The following is a 21,023-nucleotide window of genomic DNA, read 5'->3' as shown; positions in this document are numbered from 1 at the left end:
AGGTCTGTGGAATAGCAAAATGACCTTGACTATGACCTTTCAAGGTCAAAATCACCCCAAATCATCAAAACAATATCAGAAATGAATTCCACACACCACAATTAGTCAAAATGAATGTATTACATGTGCTTAAACACTAAAAAACAAAAAGGTTGGATTTTCATCATAGCCGATGGCGGCCATTTTTGATGTGGCCATTGCGCCATTCGTGGCACTATGGCGGACAAGCACCTCATTGATCTTTCATGTCTAGGGACCCATTGACTTAGTTCAAGTGAGAAATTCCCCCAACACCAAATTGCGATAGGGTCTACAGGCAGGTACTGGACTAATAGTCAGTGTGAATGTCAACATTATGTTGAATTATGACACCACACCACTCCACAAACAATTCCAACAGATGCTGATTGTCCATACTTTTTCCATTTCTTCTTCTGGACTATTTTCTTTCACATCAGGACATTGTAATGATCATTAGACATACAGTAATGCACCTATCTCCCAGACTCCCTCCCCAGTCAGAGTTCAGTTTGAATTAGTGATGCACCGAATATTCGGCCGCAGAAAATATTCGGCAGAAAATGGCTAAAAATGCATTTTCGGCCTATTCGGTTTCGGCCCAAATAGGCAGAAAATATATCACCGAATAGTGTATGCAATCAATGCATTCAAAGAGCTGAATAAATGTTTATGGATCCATAACAGTGATTATTATTTAAGTTAACATAACATTTGTAGAATCAAACTCAGGTTAATGGGTTAATTGAGGATACTAAAACAGCGATATTCAGTTACACTTCATACCAATGATACTGTGCGGGTGTAGGTATGTTAAGTGATAACCACTTTCAACATGGCATTATAGGCAAAAGCTTTCTAAATCTTTCACATTTTCCAAACATCTACAATCTTGTAGGTCAACATTTTTTTCAATTTGTTGTACAACAAAGTATATAGTGCTTAAGTGGCATTCTGGACTAGACCTGTATGGCTGGAAACATTGTGGTTGCAAGGACTGCATTTCTGACCTTTCAGATACAGGACTGTGTCACAGTCATTACCAAGTGATTGAAAGATTATTTATTCTGTACTTACTCTGTATAAACATACTATTTTAACTAGTGATGCACCGAATATTCGGCCGCAGAAAATATATAAATATATAAAAATATATCACCGATTAGTGTATGCAATTAATGCATTCAAAAGGGCTGAATAAATGTTTTATGGACCCATAATAGTGATTATTATTTAAGTTAAGTTTGGCCATAACCATTTATTTTGCCATAAATCACGTAGCTTTAAGGTACGGCCATGACAGCAAAGGTAGGAAAAAAGATGTATAATATTAATCATATTCGGATATTCGGTATTCGGTTTTCGGCCAACTGTTTCCTATATTCGGTATTCGGTTTCGGCCAATAATTTCCCTTTCGGTGCATCCCTAGTTTGAATGAATGTAGAATTATGTGCAGTACAGTATGTGCATGCATTTGAGAGAGAGAGAGAGAGCTTAATTTAATGTTATTTTAAAAGGAAAAATCCTCTCACGCACACTTGTGCCAGTGTGCCAGTGATCACCCTTCACTGTGCCAATGTTGGCACCTGTTCCTATAAGGTTGCCTACTAGGCTATGTTATTTTATTTTCTGTGAATTAACTAGTCTACACTAGTTTAACCCAGTGATTCTCAGCCATTTTTATTTCAATGACCCCCAAATTAAATTGTTAGCCTAGGCCATTTCATTATGATTTTCATCTCTGGACTGGGGCCCCGATCTACAGTACATGCCCAAAAGGCTAGTACAGTAAGTAGTATAAGGCTACAAATGGTAGGCCTATAGCCTAGCAAATGCTCACATTATGCTGTAGGCTACATGCATACATGAACCTACTGTCTTTTATTCATCATGATGCCCGTCACTTCTCAGCCAGGGCTGAGAAGTCAATATTGTCAATATCAATCAGTATGCCAATGCATTGTTGACTCATTTAGGCCAATTGTATATGTACAGAACATTTTGTCAACATTTATTCCTCTAAATGTTTTCACATATAATACTGAATAATAATGGATATGCAAAAACTTGTTTTACTTTTTAAATTTAACTGACCTTATAGCCTAACGTTTAATTATGTATGCATAAGCCATAACTTACAAAGTGCACTCATCATTATGTTTCTCAGCAGTTGTTCAAGTTGTGCTTAGAAGGTTAGAGTGTTTTTTCTCAGACCGATTAGAGGGAACATTGTTGTCAATTGCTGTACAAACATAGAAAAAAGAAAAAAAATCTGTATAAATACTGACATAACCAACAAGGCACACAGCTTATGGTCATAGACACAATCCCAAACCATAAGCCACATCAGGAGGATTCAAATGCTAGTGAATAAAAGTGAACTTTGTGCCTATGGACTTAAAAGAGTCAATTGAATGCTTTATTGAATATGTCAGTGGCCAGGTCCAGTCTAGCCTGGCTTTGCAGACTCATAACGTGGATTCACTGACGCTGCCGTGCAGCCTCCCACGAACAGAAGATCAGAAGATACAGTAATACAGTGTTAAAGTATGAAGCATCTGGTTCGGCCGAGCATTATATGAACATGATTGGTCTGTGTTCGGGGGAGGTATAAGCCTGGCACGGAGGGTGATATTCTATCACTGCACATACTCATGGGGCAACTATTAGCTGTGTTGGTCGTGGAGTGGATGGCAGAATACACAAAACAACCCTCTGTATCTAAAATAAATGTATTCCAGGCAGCACGCGTTGCTCTTCCATAAGGCAAGATCCAGAACATAATGGATTATGGATAATATATCTCTTAAAAGGGATGGCACCTGGCACACTGATTGGTTTAAGTTGCGTAACGCCCAAACCACACCTATGCATAACGTAATGGGTAGCGGAGGTGTTTTAAGGATTTTATTTAGGTGGTGGCACAAGATATGCATTTTTTACGGGGGAACGCCTCTTACACAATACTAAATCCCATAATGAACATGGCTCACATATAGGGCTCCTGGTGCGAGATGGAGCCCTAGGCTTACAGTCTGGGGAGGTGCCTGTCAGCGGAGGGTGTTGAATAACAGGACGGTTAGGGCGAAGGCGCTATCTCCCCCAGGTGGGGGATCCTCACTTACCTGGCAGGTGAGTGTTTTCTTCCTATGAAATGGAAAGAAAACACTTTGTATAGTCGAAGACAGCCAATCAAAAGTACCAGAGATTGAAGATTTCCATCACTAGTGCTATTAGTATGCACGGTGAAATGTTCGTGTGACATGCTCCCCGTGGCTGTGCTAAATATATGAAACCATTTAGATATAATCAAACAAATCATAATTCAAGTAAAAACGTAGCGGCAATAGTGAGTTTCTCACAGTCTGAGTTTCTCAAAATAGTCTTTTGGGCTCTCAATTATCTTTATTGAGATATTTGTTTTTCAGGATGGAGGAGATACAAAAATAAAGTCCTCCCAGACGGTGTAACTAATTAACTTGTTGACGGCACATTAGACAATACAGCAGACAGGTAGGCTAGAGTTCTCACCAGCAGCGGATTATTATCCTTTACTTAGCAGTTATTAAGTCATTACTGTCATCGATTCAACGAGTCGCAAAAGATTCTAAAGAATTTGTCAGGCTACTTAACCAAAATTATTTTACACCTGCAGGAGCTAAAAATAACACTTGGCTGAATTGAAGAACACTAATTGTACAGTAACTGTACGTGGAACATCAAGAAGGATCTTAATGTAGAAGCCATGGGGTATGATGATCAAAAGAAGCCCATTTAACCTAAAGGAATGTTTGTTTGGATATCGTTAGTTGTTTCCTTCTTTGTAACAATAGATAATAGAAATTCATTTTTTTGTGGTGGGTTCCTTTCTTTTTCCTTGTTTTTCTTCTTCTTTTTTTTCTCCTCTGAACAATTAATATTGAGTAATTGGTGTTTACCATAGTCTGCGTTAAAAAATAGCTTAATGCAACCCAAAGCCACATTTGATATTTAGACACATCAAAGGATTGATGAATTAATGACAGAAAGTTCATGGAATATAAATCATTCGTTTTTCACTTAAAAAAAAAGTTGAAGTTAATTGGTCCTCAGAGGCTAGCTTCCACCTACAGTATACTGTACCTCACCAAGGCATCCTAGTCTACATGCTTTGCCTGGTCTCACTGGGTCATGGTCATTTAGATCTTTGCAGGATTCTACCAATTAAAGAAGACTACTAGCTTGAATGTAAAGACGGGAGCGCAAATCCATTAACTTCTGTTTTAGGCACAATCTTTTCACTTTGTTTTCTCAGAAAGAACGTCATGACAAAAAGTCAGCACAAAATGTGATGAGGTCAGGACATTTGGGCAAGTGGCAATGGCTGTTATTAGCCCATGGAGTGTATTTTGTGCAAAACTAATGCTTGGAATGGATTCAGAATCATGAAAACCCCCTAGTTTGACATTACATCATGGTACTGGAAAGTTTGACATTTTCAAAAAATGTGCCTGCCATAGGATGTTTTAATGGTAGGGTCACAAGAAACCCCTATAAAGAAATTGCCCAATACAATACCGACAGCCGGTCAGCAAGTGGATTCATGAATAATATGTACATATCTATAGACAATACTTGTCTTTAGGCCAATAAAAAATACTATATACCAAATGTCCCACCCGTCCACCTCGACTGCCGGACTATTATGTGGCCTTTTGTCAATCCAATCCCTGATTTGATTTGATTTTGGTAAATGAAATATAAACAAACACAACATAACAAATCCAGGATATAAAAGCGTAATAAAACACTCAAATGTGGTCCTGCAACACAACATTTAAATAAATAGTCCAATACATTTCATAGCACGCATGAATTACAAAATATGAACTACAAAATGTGCACACTGAAAACCACTTAAAATCCATAACCGATATTTAAAAAAATGAATTCATGTCTATTAGCCTTACATTTCTAACATAAACTTTGCTTATCTAGTTAACAAAACACGTGGAGACTACTCGAGGTGCACTCAGGACTCTTAAGAGTAAGTAAATTACTTAAATTACTATCCATTGCTATCCATTAGCATGAAGGCCGCAACTTCAATCAGGTCTCTCTCTCATTCACAAATGTATTCCTCTCACACGCTGCAAGCAGTGATATGAAAAATTATCAATTTGTAATGTGGCCTGGGTGTTGAATTCAATGTAGCAGCTACCTAACACCCCCCCACACACACCCCCACCCCACCCCACCACCACTCTGTTCTAAGATTAATGACTTCAGACAGGTGCAGAGCAAAGAAGGAAACAATCGTGATTGTGTCAGAGGCGATATTACATTGACACGTCACATCACATGGCTGACAGTGTATGTGTTATGCTTAAGAGGTGAGTGCCAAAGTACACAGCTGTGAATCTCTGTGTGCTGTATTTAGATGTAAATAGATGCAGATCGCATGACGTCCTTCTAACGCCTGCATGGACCAGAGCTAAGCAGTTACCTGTGGATATAACCTGACACTGACACATGCTGACAGCCGGCACCAAGACGTATAATAAATAACTTGTTTTTCACACTTTTAGAACATGCCTGCGGTCATTATGACCTCAACGACCTTGCAGGCGTATGCAAAGGCTAAAATTATGAAATTTAGATAGCATATTATGTACAGTAGACATAGCATTCTATAGTGCAGGCAGGGGTAGGCAAACCTCAGGCACGGGTGCCAACATTGGCACAGGGGAGGGTGATCACTGCAGGGCTGGCACACTGGCATAAGTGTGAGAGATAGTTTTCTAAACAATTTAGTCAGTTAAGTCCACTCACATACAAATTACAGCCTGCACATAATTTGACATTCATTCAAACTGATAACTGACTATGGGGAGGGAGTCTTGGAGTTAGGTGGGTTATTGCTCCCAGTCTAATGATAATTAGGCTACATCCTGATGGGAAATAAAATATAAAGTTATGTCTAGCCTATGTACAGACAACATCATTTCAAATTAGGTAATATTTAAGTGGTGTCGTATTCAACTTCATGTTGATATGGCACACTGGACTATCAAGAAAATGAAAACATGCCACTTCATATCAAAAAGGTTGCCGACCCCTGCTATAGTGTATTTATATTTAATTGTGCAGAAATTAGGTTCTTAGCTTACTTATGGTCCTTGATGACTATTTCTATGTACAGTATTTGATGTATTACCATGTCATTGCTCATGCAGACATAGGACGCAACTATGGTCATCAGGTAGAATCAAGCCCCGAGAACAGTTAGCACTTCCACATAAAAAATGCAGAAGTATAGCGCGTCCTTCCGGGTGCTTCGCTCCTCGTTCGCCCTCTATCCTTTATAACTCTATGGGCGCAAGCACACTTACGTAAGCGTCAAAAGGTTCAAGGTTGTTTATTAGTGTCCCCAAAGGGCAAAAGGTTTTACAGCAGGTCATAAGGCTTGAAACACATATAAATACATCAATCTCCAGTCCAGGCATCTCTTCCATGTGCGGCTTCAACTTCTGGACTAGCCGCTCTCTTGCTGCGTTTAATGTGCCCGCGCCCTGTGGGTAGAATGCTCCGGGAAAGAGGTATAGTCCCACTGGATAGTATGAGCCCTATAGGATCCGCTCCCTATAGAATCCGCCCGCTATAGGATCCACCCCTATCTGTCTAAATCTAAATTATTCAACATTTTCAAAAATGTTAAAAATAGAAGATGTACAAGCTCTCAGCGTGGCACGAAATGACGCGATGTGAGCTGGTATATCTGCTATTTTTGAGAGCCACTGTTCTAAACAACTGATCTAAATCCTAAGAGTTTTCTGATGAAACGTTCCATGGACGAATCCACCATGGTCTATCCAGCTTGGCTGATCGTCTATTGGCCTCTGTCGGGCTGAGGTGGCGCCTGTCAGTGAGGGGTGAACGGAACGGAACCAGATGAGCAGTGAATAGAACAGAATAGAAAGGATAGAACAATGTTGCTGAGACTATTCCACCCACAGCCAATAGAATGACAAGTTCCTTGACATATTAATGATACTACTCAGCATGATCTCCCCTCAGGTGAGAGGGAAACCACACGGAAACATTGTGATTAAAAAAGAGCGGGGGAAAAAAAGCATTAGAGCAGTCAAATGTGAAGATAATTGCTGCTATTACTCTTCACACTGTCAATAGGCCTCCATTTGACACAACTAATAATTCATATGTAATGATTTTGGCAGTTCAAATATACTATAGGCTATATCTCTTCTGCCTTGCTGGGATCATTGTACTGCAGGGTATAAGTGGAAGGATTGGATAGTGTGTGTGTGTGTGTGTGTGTGTGTGTGTGTGTTATACTGTACATTTATGTACATAAACATATACTGAAAATTAGGGATGTCCCGATTTCGCTTCCGATCCGATCCCGATACTTCAATTTCTGTGTTAGCCGATACCGATACCAGTGTTGTGATCTCATGTTGTGTTTATTGCTATCTAGCTATATATCTCGTGTTGTGTTTATAGCAGACTCCTCACTCAAATGTGCACTTTGTGCACGGAGTTTGGGCAACTCCAAAGCAAACTCCACATGTCCCAACATTGTATTTACCTGCCATAGTGTCAACCCCTTACCCCTGTGTCGGATCGGTGGTTAGACTGGCATATTCACCGATACCGATATGACCCGATATGTGACCAGTGCCAGTGATTTAATATACAAGGGGGCCATGGTCATTTTTCTGTTCTTTACATATTATGAAACTGCACACTGTAACCTTTCATATGATGTATTGCTCATTGAAATTGGGGGGGAAATGAAGAAGATATGACCATTTGAAACCTAGTGAACCAGAAATCCCAAATTAGAGCATTCCCCCTTCAAAGATTTCAGCAGTGATCTGTGACTTTAGGGGGCGCTGTTTTCCCTTCATTCCTCCATTATTAAACCAGCAGTGTTGCCATGTCTGCTTATTATAAATAAGGGCCGATCCGATACATCTCTACTGAAAATTAGAGTTGTCCCGATCTGATCACGTGATCGGAAATCGGGGGCGATCATCACGTCATTTCCAAATGATCGGAATCAGATCGGGAGCAAAAGAAACGTGATCGGTACATCATTATCTATATCAATATTATATCCATATCATGATATTGGACTGGATATTGTCTGTGATGTTGGATATTGTTATGTGTTCTATACAAATATAAATATCGGACCAGGACAAATCGGCATCGGCAGATACGCAAAATCTAATGATCGTAATCGGCATCGGCAGCAAAAACACGTGATCGGGACATCCCTACTGAAAATGAATTGCTGCCTTCTGTTTTGCACAGAGACAGAAAAACACCTCTGGTTTCAGAGTAGGCTAGACGTTTATTGCACTTTCCCGTCACTGGGCCTTCTCTCTTCCTGGAGCACAAACAGTCAAGAGCACAGCGCACCAACGGGGCCATTTCTACACACGTGTCAAGGGAATACATATTGTCTTTGTGGTTGGCCGCGCTGTGCTCGCTTTCGCCCGGCCAATTTGTTCTAGTAAGTGACTCTGTGCACCGTTACCAGGCTCCCAGCACCCCTCAGCCCCCCCATTGCACACTGGAGTGGTGGCGAGAACTGTTGTTGCTTTCAGGCAAACCATGTATCTCCATATTGAATTTTATGTTTCTTTTCCCCCCCCTTTTTAAATTTTAATTAACGCCCTACTTCATCGTCCACCAGTGTCGCACAATAGCAAAGTATAGAAAAAATACACGCCTCACAATGCAATGCGTTGTGAGCTTGTAGTTTGGCTAATTATTTGTTTTACTTTTTATTTTATTTACAGTGGTCTTGGGTTTTTTATAAATATTTAACCGATGAAAAGCATTATCAAGACCTTGTGACAGTAAACAATGATCACAATGGATCCGTTGGTGAAAACGGCACGTCCTTTCATTCCATTTCCTGAAACATACAAGGTTGGCACCCGACAACGGCGGCGCTATATATACTGAAACGCCGCCGAGCGATGCCAGATGGCTCCCGCACAATGTAGGGCTCTGAGGATGAGCGCTGAAAAGAAGATTGATTTCCTTTGTGGTGTATGACAAGCCAAGCACTGGAGCACAGCTCTCCAGACACACAAGAGAGTCTAAAAAAAAACGGGGGGAAAAAAAAACATATTTCTACAATTCTTTATTTTCTTTTCTTTTCCTCGCTCAGATCAATCAGCCTTGGAGCAAGACCACAGGCTGTACTTTCAAGGGATGCGAATTTGTCTCTGGGTTTTTACCCCCAGGACGGTGTGTGTGTGTGTGTGTGTGTGTGTGTGTGTGTGTGTGTGTGTGTGTGTTATAGTACTACACGTGTATATTGTATAATATATAATATAGTCTGTATAGTTGACATAGATACTCCACTGTTGCGTTCTTAGTTTATACATGATTCATGATAACTTATTTTTATATATGTGATGTATGCCATGCTTTTGTTTTTGCTTAATGTAAACAGAGCAGACGCTCTGGATCAAGAGCGGCTAAATGCCTAAATTGTACATTTATGCATGCGTGCGTGTGTGTAAATTCATGCATGTGTAATTTAATATCCCCTCAAAAGCAAAAGTGTCACTGTTGAGTGTGCTAACATATATTTATAGAGTAAAAGCCTCAGTGTGGATGTATCTATTTTGTAACACAGGCACAAATGTAATCAATGTTTATTATATTTAATGGTTTCATTTGCACACAGTAGCAAGTGAGTAAAGATAAAACTTGGAATAGTACATAATCATACTACTGTATATATAAGTGTCACACAGTGATTAATTATTAATTCAAAATGGTTTTTTTTCCTAGGCATGTTTCTCACTTCAATTAGTTCAATAATAGTTTGTCAGGAGTTCCCATAAATGAATTTACACAAGGGGGGAATGATAATGAAAATATTAATAGTAATTTTGCATTAGAACTGTATACATGATGATAATGTCTTATTATTCATACAGGTTGATGCCTTTATTCATGGTGCACATCAACCTGAAAATATCCTGTCTGTCTGTCTGTGTACCTTTTATGCCCAGAGACAGAAATATCAGCACACTTTATATCATCAGATAGCTGATGTCACCAATTGTAGTACCTACGTCATTGGCTGGCCTCCAACTACTATGATAAAAGGGTACTTCAAGTAATCTAACAATGAGTACAACGGGTACTCTGACAACGGGTATTGCATAAGTGGGTGTCATGCGTTCCCAAGACGCATCGCCTAAGTATTCATTAAATGGGGAATGGCATGTAGAAAATTTCCCATAAGGACATATTGGACTCTTCTTTCAGCCTCACTCATTGAACCTTTGGATCTTCCCCAGACCCTGCTTCGTGAGAGTAGGAAGGAGAGCACGGTGAGCACCCTGTTCCTGTCCCCCTCCAACATCGAGACAGGCCAGCAGATCGTCTGTAAGGCCTCCAACAAGGCAGTGCCCAATGGCAAGGAGACCAGCGTCACCATCGACATCCAACGTGAGTATACGAGACCTCTCTGTTTGTGTTTTGCGTTGACTCTGCAAAACCATTCTGGTTTCTGCACTCTCGATCCGTCTCATTATTATCTCTGTCTTTCTCAGTCTGTGCTATAGCTATCTCTTTGTACCCTCCCTGTTTCAAACCCTTTCTCTTCACAACCGGCTTTAAAGGCGTAGTGAAACGGAAATGGTGGATGGTATTTTGAAGTTTCAGACGTTTTCACGTTGAAACACCGCTTTGAAGTTTTTGAACCAATCAGAGATTTCTGTAATCAGTAGCAGCTGTGCTGAACGGATGCGAACATATGGGGAATTAAACGGGTGACGATGTATGACGATGTATGAGACACCATGGCCAATCATATTTTACACCATGTCAATAAAGTTATTTGAAGCACACTTTACTTTAGTTTGGACGTCGTAGCAATGAGACAACGAACTGAGTATAAAGCTTTTTTTGTCCTTTTTGACTCCCTCTCTACCATGCCACTGTGCACACATATCCCTGCCTCTTTCCTTTCCCTACAAGTGCCATCAATCTTTCTGATGAATGACGTGCACAGCAATCCCCCTCCAAAATAGGCAAAGTAAGCCCAGCGTGTAGAACACATTGAACCCCAATTGTCGGGGAATCTTTTTTCGATCAAGAACCACTCACAGCTCTGAACACAAGGATTTCACATCACTCATAGCCCCATTCAACACCATTAAGTACGACTAATAAAGCAGAAAATGCTATTTAGAGAGCCATTACAACTGACGGCTCCATTCTTTTCATTGTGTACAGCACAAGAGGTGCTGGGACAGCCCAGGCGCGGGTGTAAAAAAAAAGATTAACAGTTGTTGGTGTTTGCTACCCTGGCAGTTTGTCCCCATCATTTATTTTTGTCATGCACAGAGAGAGGGGGGGGGGGGGGGGGGAGAGAGAGAGAGAGAGAGAGAGAGAGAGAGGCATACAGAAAGAGTGGGAACTGTGCCCATATGGAAAAATTTATGAATTTCACTGAACATCTGCAATTAGGGTATTCCTATACTGCAGCCTCCGATTACCACTACATTTACTATAACCCAGGAAAAGAGAAAAATACAGCAGGTTATCTTTACACAATTAAGCCCCTTTCCCTGGGGTTTGTCTTGCCATCGCTCATGAACCCTCCACCAAGTCTCCATCTCCATCCACTGATCCCTCTTCACCCTTGACAGGTGAAATGCGCTCTGCCTCCACACAGCCTTCAGCACTCTAGCACTGAAAGGCCACCTAATTAAGCTGGTTTTGAAATTAAAAGTACTGTAATTCAACTTTGATTCATTCATGCTGATTCATTTGATTACAAGGTAGTCTGCTGTGGAAATGGCATATGAAAGGCTGCACACTTGCACAGCGTGAGCGCGTTTGTTCTATGCAATGTTTAAAACGATGAACAGGGCAGCATGCTGGCCCTAGGGTACAGACACTTTAGCTTACAACTTCAAGAGTGCAAGACAACTGAAGGGCTTCAAGTGGCTCTGCGTGGCCTCCCTGTAGAGCTGCCTGTGTGCCAGGGCCTGTTGGCTTTGTGTTGAGAATGGGATATTATGCAGGAAGCTATACTTTCAACAGGAGGCACAAACTAAAAATGCAACAGTGTTCTGGATGACAGGAACTGTACGGCTTGTAAAATCCGTTCAGGTCCATTTGTCCACTCTCTCGGGTTGCCAGACTGTTGCCTCTCGCAATTTTCAAATGCTTCCGTCATACGGTCTGGAGAACGGAAGCTCTGATCATGAGTAAGTGATGAAGCGGAAGTGAAGCCTCCTCCCCACTTCCGTTTCGTCTTTACAGTCGTGCACATTTATCCTAATATAAATTGAAATCATCTAAGCATATATAGCTTGCTGCCTAGCAGAAATGGAAATCAAAAATAAGCTCTAAATATATACAGTATAACGGAAATGACAGATTACTCGGATTGGTGTAGTTCCAGACTCAATATAGCATTCGGAGATTGTGGAATAGTTGTCTGGCTACGCGAGACTACTCTTTCACACAACACAATCGGCTTCTGAATGACTGAATGTAATATGCAGGGCTATAGTCGTACTGGTAGGTATATCGAGGTGAATGGAGCTATAGTGGTATACGCAGTGCATGCGCCCCATGGACATGGTCCTTATTCTTACAAGCAGAACAGGTGTTGTATAAATAAATTATGGAACTTTAGCAAGGTGGAGGAGCGGTCGACATAGGCTCCCCTCCCTCCCAAGCACCGCAGAGGCCTGGCCTATTGCGCTACCCCCTCCACAGGGGGGCAGTGTGCTAGGACGAGGAGGTGGTAAATATTGATGATACGCATCTGTCGGCAGCCTAAGGAAGGGGAGTGCGAGGACACACACCAGAAACGAGCACACGAGAGACAATTAGGTGGAAAATGTAGTGCATGCTCAGAGAAGACAGAACACTTGTACGATACATACGCACACCTTTGCATGCCAGGGATACAAAGGAAGTGCTGTACTAGTTGAACAGCAAGAAAATGCGTTGAAAGATTGGTGGAAGATTTATTCTTACAGTGTTTCTTTTGTATATAGTTTATTTTATCCCAACATGCAGGCCAGTGCATGGCTAAGCATTTACTGTAAGCAGATACAGCACAAAACCATGACATTTTCCAATCTTGCAGGGAGTGCAACTTCAAACCCTCAAACCCAACATAAAGCGGGAGGCATACTATGATCCGACGGAGCATTGATCCGACGGAGCAATGGTCCGAGGTGCGCTGGGGGTCGGGACGGGAGAGGGTTGCGGTTAGGTTTAGGTGTCTGCCCCGGGGGAGGTTAGGGTTAGGGTGAGGGTTTGAGGTAGGTTGTCGTTCGGACCAATGCTCCGTCGGATGAAAGTACTGCACTCACATAAAGCAACCAGGCATGACCCAGCTGCTGCTATGCCACCGGAACAAAAGCACTTGAATGGCAAATAATACAATAACTTGAATAATATACAGTAGGCATGTTTGTCGGTGAAGAAAAAAGGAGGGGGGAGCATACCCTAACGGCTCTGTAACTCTGTGAGTGAAATAAATTACAAATTATTTTACAGTGTTAGATCTGCAGAGACAAAGATTGTCCCAAATGGGGGCCTGATATTAATGCATACTGTATCATACCGCGGGTCCTTGAAATAAAAACTAAAAAAAGAGTTAGATTATTTCTGGTCCGTGCTGAGCGCAGTAGAGCGTCTATATTTTGGAGCCCTGCTTGTGCATGCACATAACAAGCCCACCTGCACTGTTCCACTCCTACGTGATTAAGTGGCACCATAGTCTCTCGTCGGGTACTGGGGTGTTTGTTTAGGCAACGTCTGAGCTGTTGGACTTCCATAGAAGCCGTCCAGGATAACAGACAGAGATGATGGGCGGTAGCGAACACTTAGCTGGTAATCTGCGTCTGCATAATGCATTTATATTGTGTGTGTGTTTGTGTGTGTGTGTGTGTGTGTGTGTGTGTTTGTGTGCGTGCGTGCGTGTTTTTTTAATTATCTTGGTTCATCAGACATTTCAAGCAACTGTATTGGGTAATGCAAAATCTGAAAATCCACTGATTAAGAATCCGTATTGTCTTTTATCTTAAAAAATCCAAAGACTGAAAACGTTAAGAGTCAGTATCGTATATGTAACATGGTTAATAGACATAGTGCTTCCACTTGCCCTGGCATTATATTGTATTGTGATCCAGTGTTCTGTGACTGTGAGTTCAGGCGGTTGCCTTTAAGGGAATGACGTAACCGCACTTCCTATTTCATATTGGCTTTGAAAGCGGTAGGTTGTGTTTATTTTGCTCTGCAGATTATTTTATTATTTTCATTTACAATTATTGTGTAATATATTGATACATTATGTACCCAAAGTTGTTAAGACACATACTGTGTTTTCATGGTACTGCATCTGCTTTATTTCCAGCAAATGTATTGTGGGAAACGTATACAAGTCAGAGCAGAGCAGTGATTGCCTCGTTGTCTTTTGTACAGAATAATTCCATTCACTGCTGAGATCCTGGTCTATGGTACTTCATAACACAACGCAAGAACACGTCTGTTGGCCCAGGCTGTAGCGTAACGGTCTGGGCACCGGACTGGTGATCCAGTCGCGGTGTGCCGCGGGTTCGACTCCCGGACCCGACACGGCCTTTACCGCATGTCATCCCCCCATCTCTCTCCCGTTTCCTGTCAGCCTACTGTCTGTCCCTTAAAAAATCAATAAAAGGCGTAAGCCGCAAAAGAATATCTTAAAAAAAAAAAAAGAACACGTCTGTTACATATACACACACACATTATGTGAAAAACTGGTTAGCGACTTTTTACTGTATATGGCACTCATCAATCAGATTTCTAATCGTTTACTTCAAACAATGCGTGCACGTGAGCACGTGTGGGGTGTAGGCCTACTTCCGTGCGTGTGCGGCTGCGTGCATGCAGACGTGTGTGTACTGTATGTCTCCTGATATGGATCATTATTTTGAAGGCACCCTCTTAGAGGCGGATCTTGTGCCTCACCATCATGGCCGCTCATGGTGCTTATTATCATAACAAACGGACGGTAAAATCTTCGCCGGATTTTCACGGATCAAAAGCCCAAATACTTCAGCATATGCTCTAAAGGTAATAATACAATCTCGGCAGCGTAGAATATTTGATTAAAATGCGGGTAACGCGTTATGGAGTCAAACTGTTAATGCGATCAATTCAGTGACAACAAAAGTAATTAAAATGTTTTCAGACTTAACTGCCTTATTCCACTCACCTGTAAACTCAGAGGCCCGTTGTCTTAATTTGTCCCTCTCCCCGCCCCCCCTCTCCAGATGAGACTAATCTAAACAATACCGTGACACATTGCTTTTACTGCTTAAGCCAGTCAAAAAAAGAAAAAAAAATCCAATGCATTTTTCTGCAGGCTTTACCTCGTTATCATTCTAATGCCAGTGATTTACATCCACCTCAGCATTTCCAGCCAGACAGAAGTTTATGCTGAACCAGAGGGTGAACCAAATTAGCATCTAAATACAATATGTGCCAGTGGTATTACCAAAATGAGAGGGATTTAAAAAAAGAAAAAAAGAGTTGATAGACTGCTGACTTTATAGTTGTCCCGACCAGGCCATTAGCTGCCTGTAATTTGATAGTGGGGGAGTGCAAGGCTGCTGTGCAGTGCAACTGTTTCTCCAGGCGCAGTGCGACTCTCGATTTACTGTTGCTTACGCCATACTATATACATACCCCATGCACTTTTAAATGGTGTAAACACACCCACATCGCCACGGCAACATTTATCTCCCATACTCTGATGGGTCATGGCATGGATTCACGCAGCTCGGTTCCCTCACTCTCCATAAGCCTGCTATTTTTAACGCGTCACTGCTATAGGACAATTAGCGTGCACATATTTATTTGCAAAAGAAACATTACACTGTTCAATCAAGCAATCAGGCCGCAGATAAGCTTCAAACATTGTTTCTGTTCCCAAAAATGGTGTTGTGAATTGGCTATTTTGCCCTTTTTTGCCAGGTGAAACCTGGCTTATGATCACTGCTGTTGGCTAGAGCGACTTTTGCGCGACCTATGATTGGCTGCGCCCAAGTCGGACCCCACCTAAGCCAATGGGAGTCTGACCACATACTCAACCAATTAAGCCCCCAGACTTCCATTGAAGTGAATAGCAGGGGGCGGGCCTGTCGCTCCTCATCCGCTCTCTAGATATCTCAATGGCCTCAACCCTCAAGTCTCTAACACCGCAGAAAATGGAGATGCACAACAGAGAATGCTTGTTTCACCTGGCTGTTAATGATAAGCGTGTCATTCTTGTTTTACACTTATAGACAAGGGGTCTAAGTAACGTTATTAAGTTGATTATTCACACGGTATCATAAGAAGAGTTTTTCCCTCTCATGCAGGTGCAGGTCAGGACCAAGCCATCCGCTGCCCATCAGCTGTTGTCAGTGTGATGTGTTTACAGCAACCTTTAAACATGAGGCATTTACTAGTGATCTGATCACTGTCTCTAGAGGCTTTTGGCTTTAGGGGTAAATGCATGGAATGAGAGAGGGAGGGAGGGGGTGGAAAAGGCTCCTGGCATGCGTTCGCATTGCCATGTGGAGTGAAAAGGAAAAAAAGCAGACTAATTAATGAAGAAGATGCAGATGTGCAGATTCTTTCTCTTTGTTGGAGCTGGCTCAGCTTCGTGCTCTTGTTGCTTAATCAAGCGGTTAATTTAATTTATCTGAGAGAACGAGAGGCACAGAGAACAAGATAAAGCGAGACAGAGAATTATGAAAGTAAATTGGGATAGGAAGTTAGTGGATGTGGGATAAAAGGCCTAATTGCATTGTATTGATGAATTATCTCCGTCCGTGTGATGTTCTCCATCATTTGTTGAGAGGAAAGTTCTAACAAGATGCAAGATCATAGTTTCAGTGATGCTGCAAACAAAGCTTTGCTTTCTGTCTGCTGACAGTCTGGTGTAAATCCTTGATGTTCCCAAACACATTAGACCCCCACAGGTACGCTGTGAGGAATAAAAGCCCCACCATGATACAGCCTGTCATGTGAAACACTCAAACATCTGTCTGTGTTGCAACTAAAGCCTGATTTATACGGTGTCGCACACCGAAAATGGCAGATTTAGTTTCAGAAACATCGCAATGCAGCGTGTCGTGGGCTTGTAGATTGGCTCTTTTCGGTGCGTGACAGAATTCTGAAAGTACAAATAAGAATTACTGCAGCAATGTTAGGTGTGTTTCCACTTTCCACACATGGCTCCATACATCACAATCAAGACCTGATTCCGTCTATCCGTCTGTGCTCACCTCGCAGTAATCACCTCCACCAATCAGGGGTATGCGTGCCCATATTGCTAAGGCTATAAGCCAAGCGGTGGTGGCCAATAAACATCCGCTCTTCCTTCGGAAACGCCAGACGTCACTCCTGGAGGAGTTTGAAGCTGATCCAGGTGGAGAACAGCTGTCTACAATGACCTGGAGAGATTGAAAATTGGGCTTTAAGTATGGAAGACGGGGAGAAACACCAGCGAGCGAAGTTGGAGGGATTGTTCCAAAAACGCCATCTGCTCTGTGCTTTGAACTAACCGATCAAAATCTGTCAGCTAACTCTAAATGCCCCCCCCCCCACTTCTTCTCAATTAATCCTGTTGTTTTGCCATCGCCTTCATCAATCAACCTATCCCCCCACCTTCATCAACCCATCCCCCCACCCATCTTCCATCCATCAATCCATCCGTCTTTCACTCTCTCCCTCGCTACCATTCTCTTGACGAATCGTAGGAATTAACAGGGCTTGCATATTGATGTTCTGTCGGCCGCCATGCCTCAGATGAGCTCGCTCAGCAACTCATGCATTTATACATCAAAGTGACAAACCAACTCCTCTATTAAGTAGCTGTCTGTCATCTCTGACTGGTCAAAGGTCGGCTCCGTGACACATGCCCCGCGTTCCCTCGTCTGCCCCCCAGAGCCCCGCGTTGGCAGACGTTTTTGGCAGCGGCTCTCTCCCCTGACCCTCTTTACCGTTTTTAAATTCTAGGGAGACGCGGCCCATCGCGGCCCATCCGTCAAGCCGCGTGTCACTTAGCGAAGGAATGCATTGCCATCACGACGCAACTCCCTCCAGAGAGGGACTGAGACGTCTTGTAGGGAGGGATAGTTGTCACGCCTCGAGCTACTTGAAAGAACTCCCCACTCGATCAGTAATGCAATTGGCGGTAATGAGCCTGATGTCCTTACTAGACGTCCTAAGTCCTGGCAGAGGTGAAAAAGTTTTGCGTGGGGAACTTAAAACAGAGCACAGTGTGCTTGGCCAAAAAAAAACAGGCCCCTGGATTGCTGCAACACTTATCACTGTGGCCTCCACCTCCTGCCCTGCTGCTCTCTTTCAATGTTTTTCTCTTTTATGCTCTCTCTCTCTCTCTCCCTCTCCCTCCCTCTCTCACCCGCTCTCCACCTCGCTCCGTGCTGGCTTCCATTACCACCTCCACTGTTGCCACATCTGTCATTTTGCTCCTGAAGTTCTCTCTGCCCACCTCTTTGTGCGTCCAATTAGCCGGGGCTAAAGCCCCTTGCTGACTGCCTGCTAACGCTGCAGCTTGGACGGCTTTTTTGGATTGTTATGACACAGGCCCTGCTCACTCTTATACTGTGTGGGCACAGTATAATCTCTCTCTCTCTATTCCCATGAACCCTTGAGCGTGCGCTCAGTATGCACGCACCACTGGTAATGTCACACTGCACACAAACGCACACAATACAGTACACACATGCATACAGTGCACGCTCACGGAATGGTGTGAGCAGCAGCCAGTGCTCCGATTTTGGCAGAACATTTTTTTGTTCTGCGGCCAAATACAAATTATTTTGCGGGTGCTGGACATTAAAAAGTTTGAGGACCACTGGCCTGCAGTATAAACGTGGACACATGAATGATGCCCCGGACAGGTGCCCAGGAAAGACACACACACTCCGGGGCACTCAGTCACCAACACTTGGAGAGGTGTTGTAATTCACTGTGGATTGGGGGCTTTCCAGGACAGGACTCGACGTTGTTTGCCATTTATCGGCTATTGGAGGCCTAGGACAGGTGGGTGTGGTTAGGTGGCCTCCCAGGAAAAAAGTGAATGACTGCTGCTGGCCTGGGAGCAGATTAAGTTTGTGTGCGTGCACACGCACACGCACACGCACACGCACACGCACACGCACACGCACACACACACACACACACACACACACACACACACACACACACACACACACACACACACACACACACCCCTCCTCCTCTAGGGCTCTGTGGCAGCTGAGGCAGCCCAGAGCATCTGCACAGCCACAGGGTAAAATAGCAGCTTTCCTACAATACATCCCGTGCCCACACAGGGAAATCACAAACACACACACACACACACACACACACACACACACACACACACACACACACACGCATCGCACACAAACAAATGAAACACATGCGCATGTATGCGCACACACGCTCGCACACCAAAAGCACCTAAAGCCTGCAATTCCGCACAGAACTGTGTGCCCGTTTGGTTCCCTGTGAGTCTCTGTACCCAGCATTGCTCTACCTCCGGCATCCAAACACTTCTCCCATGCAGTTAGCACGTTAGTGGCCTTGTAACGTAGAGCACATATACATAAGAGTGAGTGCATCAACATAACGCATAGTTAAAGATAGGAGAACTGCAACAACCCCAGGTCCTTCACGTTGTGTGCGAAAAACACAAGAGATATCCACCGTTTCAAAAAGCAGACAGATATTGCACCTAAAAAGGTGACAGCTGTCTGCAAATGACAGCATTTTTAGCCATTGGCTATGTAACCTGTCCTATTTCTTTCGTCTAACACTCTCTGACTCTCAGACGCAAGACAGACCAGCTGGCTCCTCTGCAGTCCTATCAATCTTCATGTGTAATGAAGATTGATATGTAAGAATATGTGTATTTGATCTGTTATTGTTATTTTTATCTGGCACGCTCCCAGAAATAACTCCGTCAAGTTAATCTACACAGGCTTCTTTAATTTGGAGGTTGTTTTTTCAGCGTAGTGTCACGGATCGTTTGAAGAAAATTATGATTTAATTGAGACAATGATGAAAATGATTTTGCTTAGGGCACATTTAAAACCCAATTCACACTTAGCATGGCAATCGTGATTGAGGCGTGTTGAGCTTTTAGGTCAGCTTTTTTCATTGTGTGATATTTATAAATTAGGCTTTACACTTTTCAGACTTGAATCAACACTCATTTTTCTGTCGTGTTTCACAGTGTGTTTGGGGTACTGTGAGGGATGAAACAGTAATAGAGTAGTTTGGGACAAGTTGTTTGAGACGGAGGCGAAGGGGAACTGAACTGCAGTATGGCAGTTATGCTGTCCCTTGATGATTGACCCAAACTGTCAATAAATACTTATGGAGACACAAAGAGTGTCTCCATAGGGAACCACTGCTGGTTATCAAACCAGTGGAAACCAACATAGTCGGGTCGCGGGGGCAACAGCTCTACCAGAGAGCTCCAGATTTCCCTCTCCAGCGCAACATTCCTCCAACTGCGCCTTGGTCTGCCCCGGGGTCTCCTCCCAGTGGTACATGCCTCGAGGACCTCCCTAGGGAGACGCCCGAGAGGCATCCTAACCAGATGCCCGAACCACCTAAGCTGGCTCCTTTCCAGGCGAAGAAGTAACTCTACTCCGAGTCTCTCTCGTGTAACTGAACTTCTCACCCTATCTCTAAGGCAGATGCCAGCCACCCGACAAAGAAAACTCAATTCGGCCGCTTGTATTCACAGATGTTTCCTGAATCCGATATTTATGTTTTTATAGAACCTCAACACTTATGCCATAAAATCACATGACAGACAACATCCAGTCTAATATCATGATATAGGTATAATATTGATACCGAAACCGATCAGGTTTTTTTTTTGCTCCCGATCCGATTCCGATCATTTGAAAATGACGTGATTTCCGAT

General features: G+C 42.9%; 1 protein-coding gene across 1 annotated transcript in view; it reads left to right on the top strand.

Moving 5' to 3' along the window:
- The window catches only part of kirrel3b (kirre like nephrin family adhesion molecule 3b), a gene marked incomplete at its 3' end in the record, with an annotated part of 258,801 nt that overhangs the window by 190,894 nt on the left and 46,884 nt on the right, over positions 1-21,023 (top strand). The window contains exon 5 of the mRNA XM_083772969.1: positions 10,354-10,504. Within this exon, the coding sequence (XP_083629095.1) occupies positions 10,354-10,504 (151 nt within the window). The remainder of the gene's footprint in view (positions 1-10,353; positions 10,505-21,023) is intronic.

This window comes from Protomyctophum parallelum, assembly GCF_964188405.1.
Source record: "Protomyctophum parallelum genome assembly, chromosome: 9".
NCBI lineage: Eukaryota > Metazoa > Chordata > Actinopteri > Myctophiformes > Myctophidae > Protomyctophum > Protomyctophum parallelum.
Note: the sequence above shows the minus strand (reverse complement) of the source record. Positions and strands in the feature narration are given on the sequence as shown.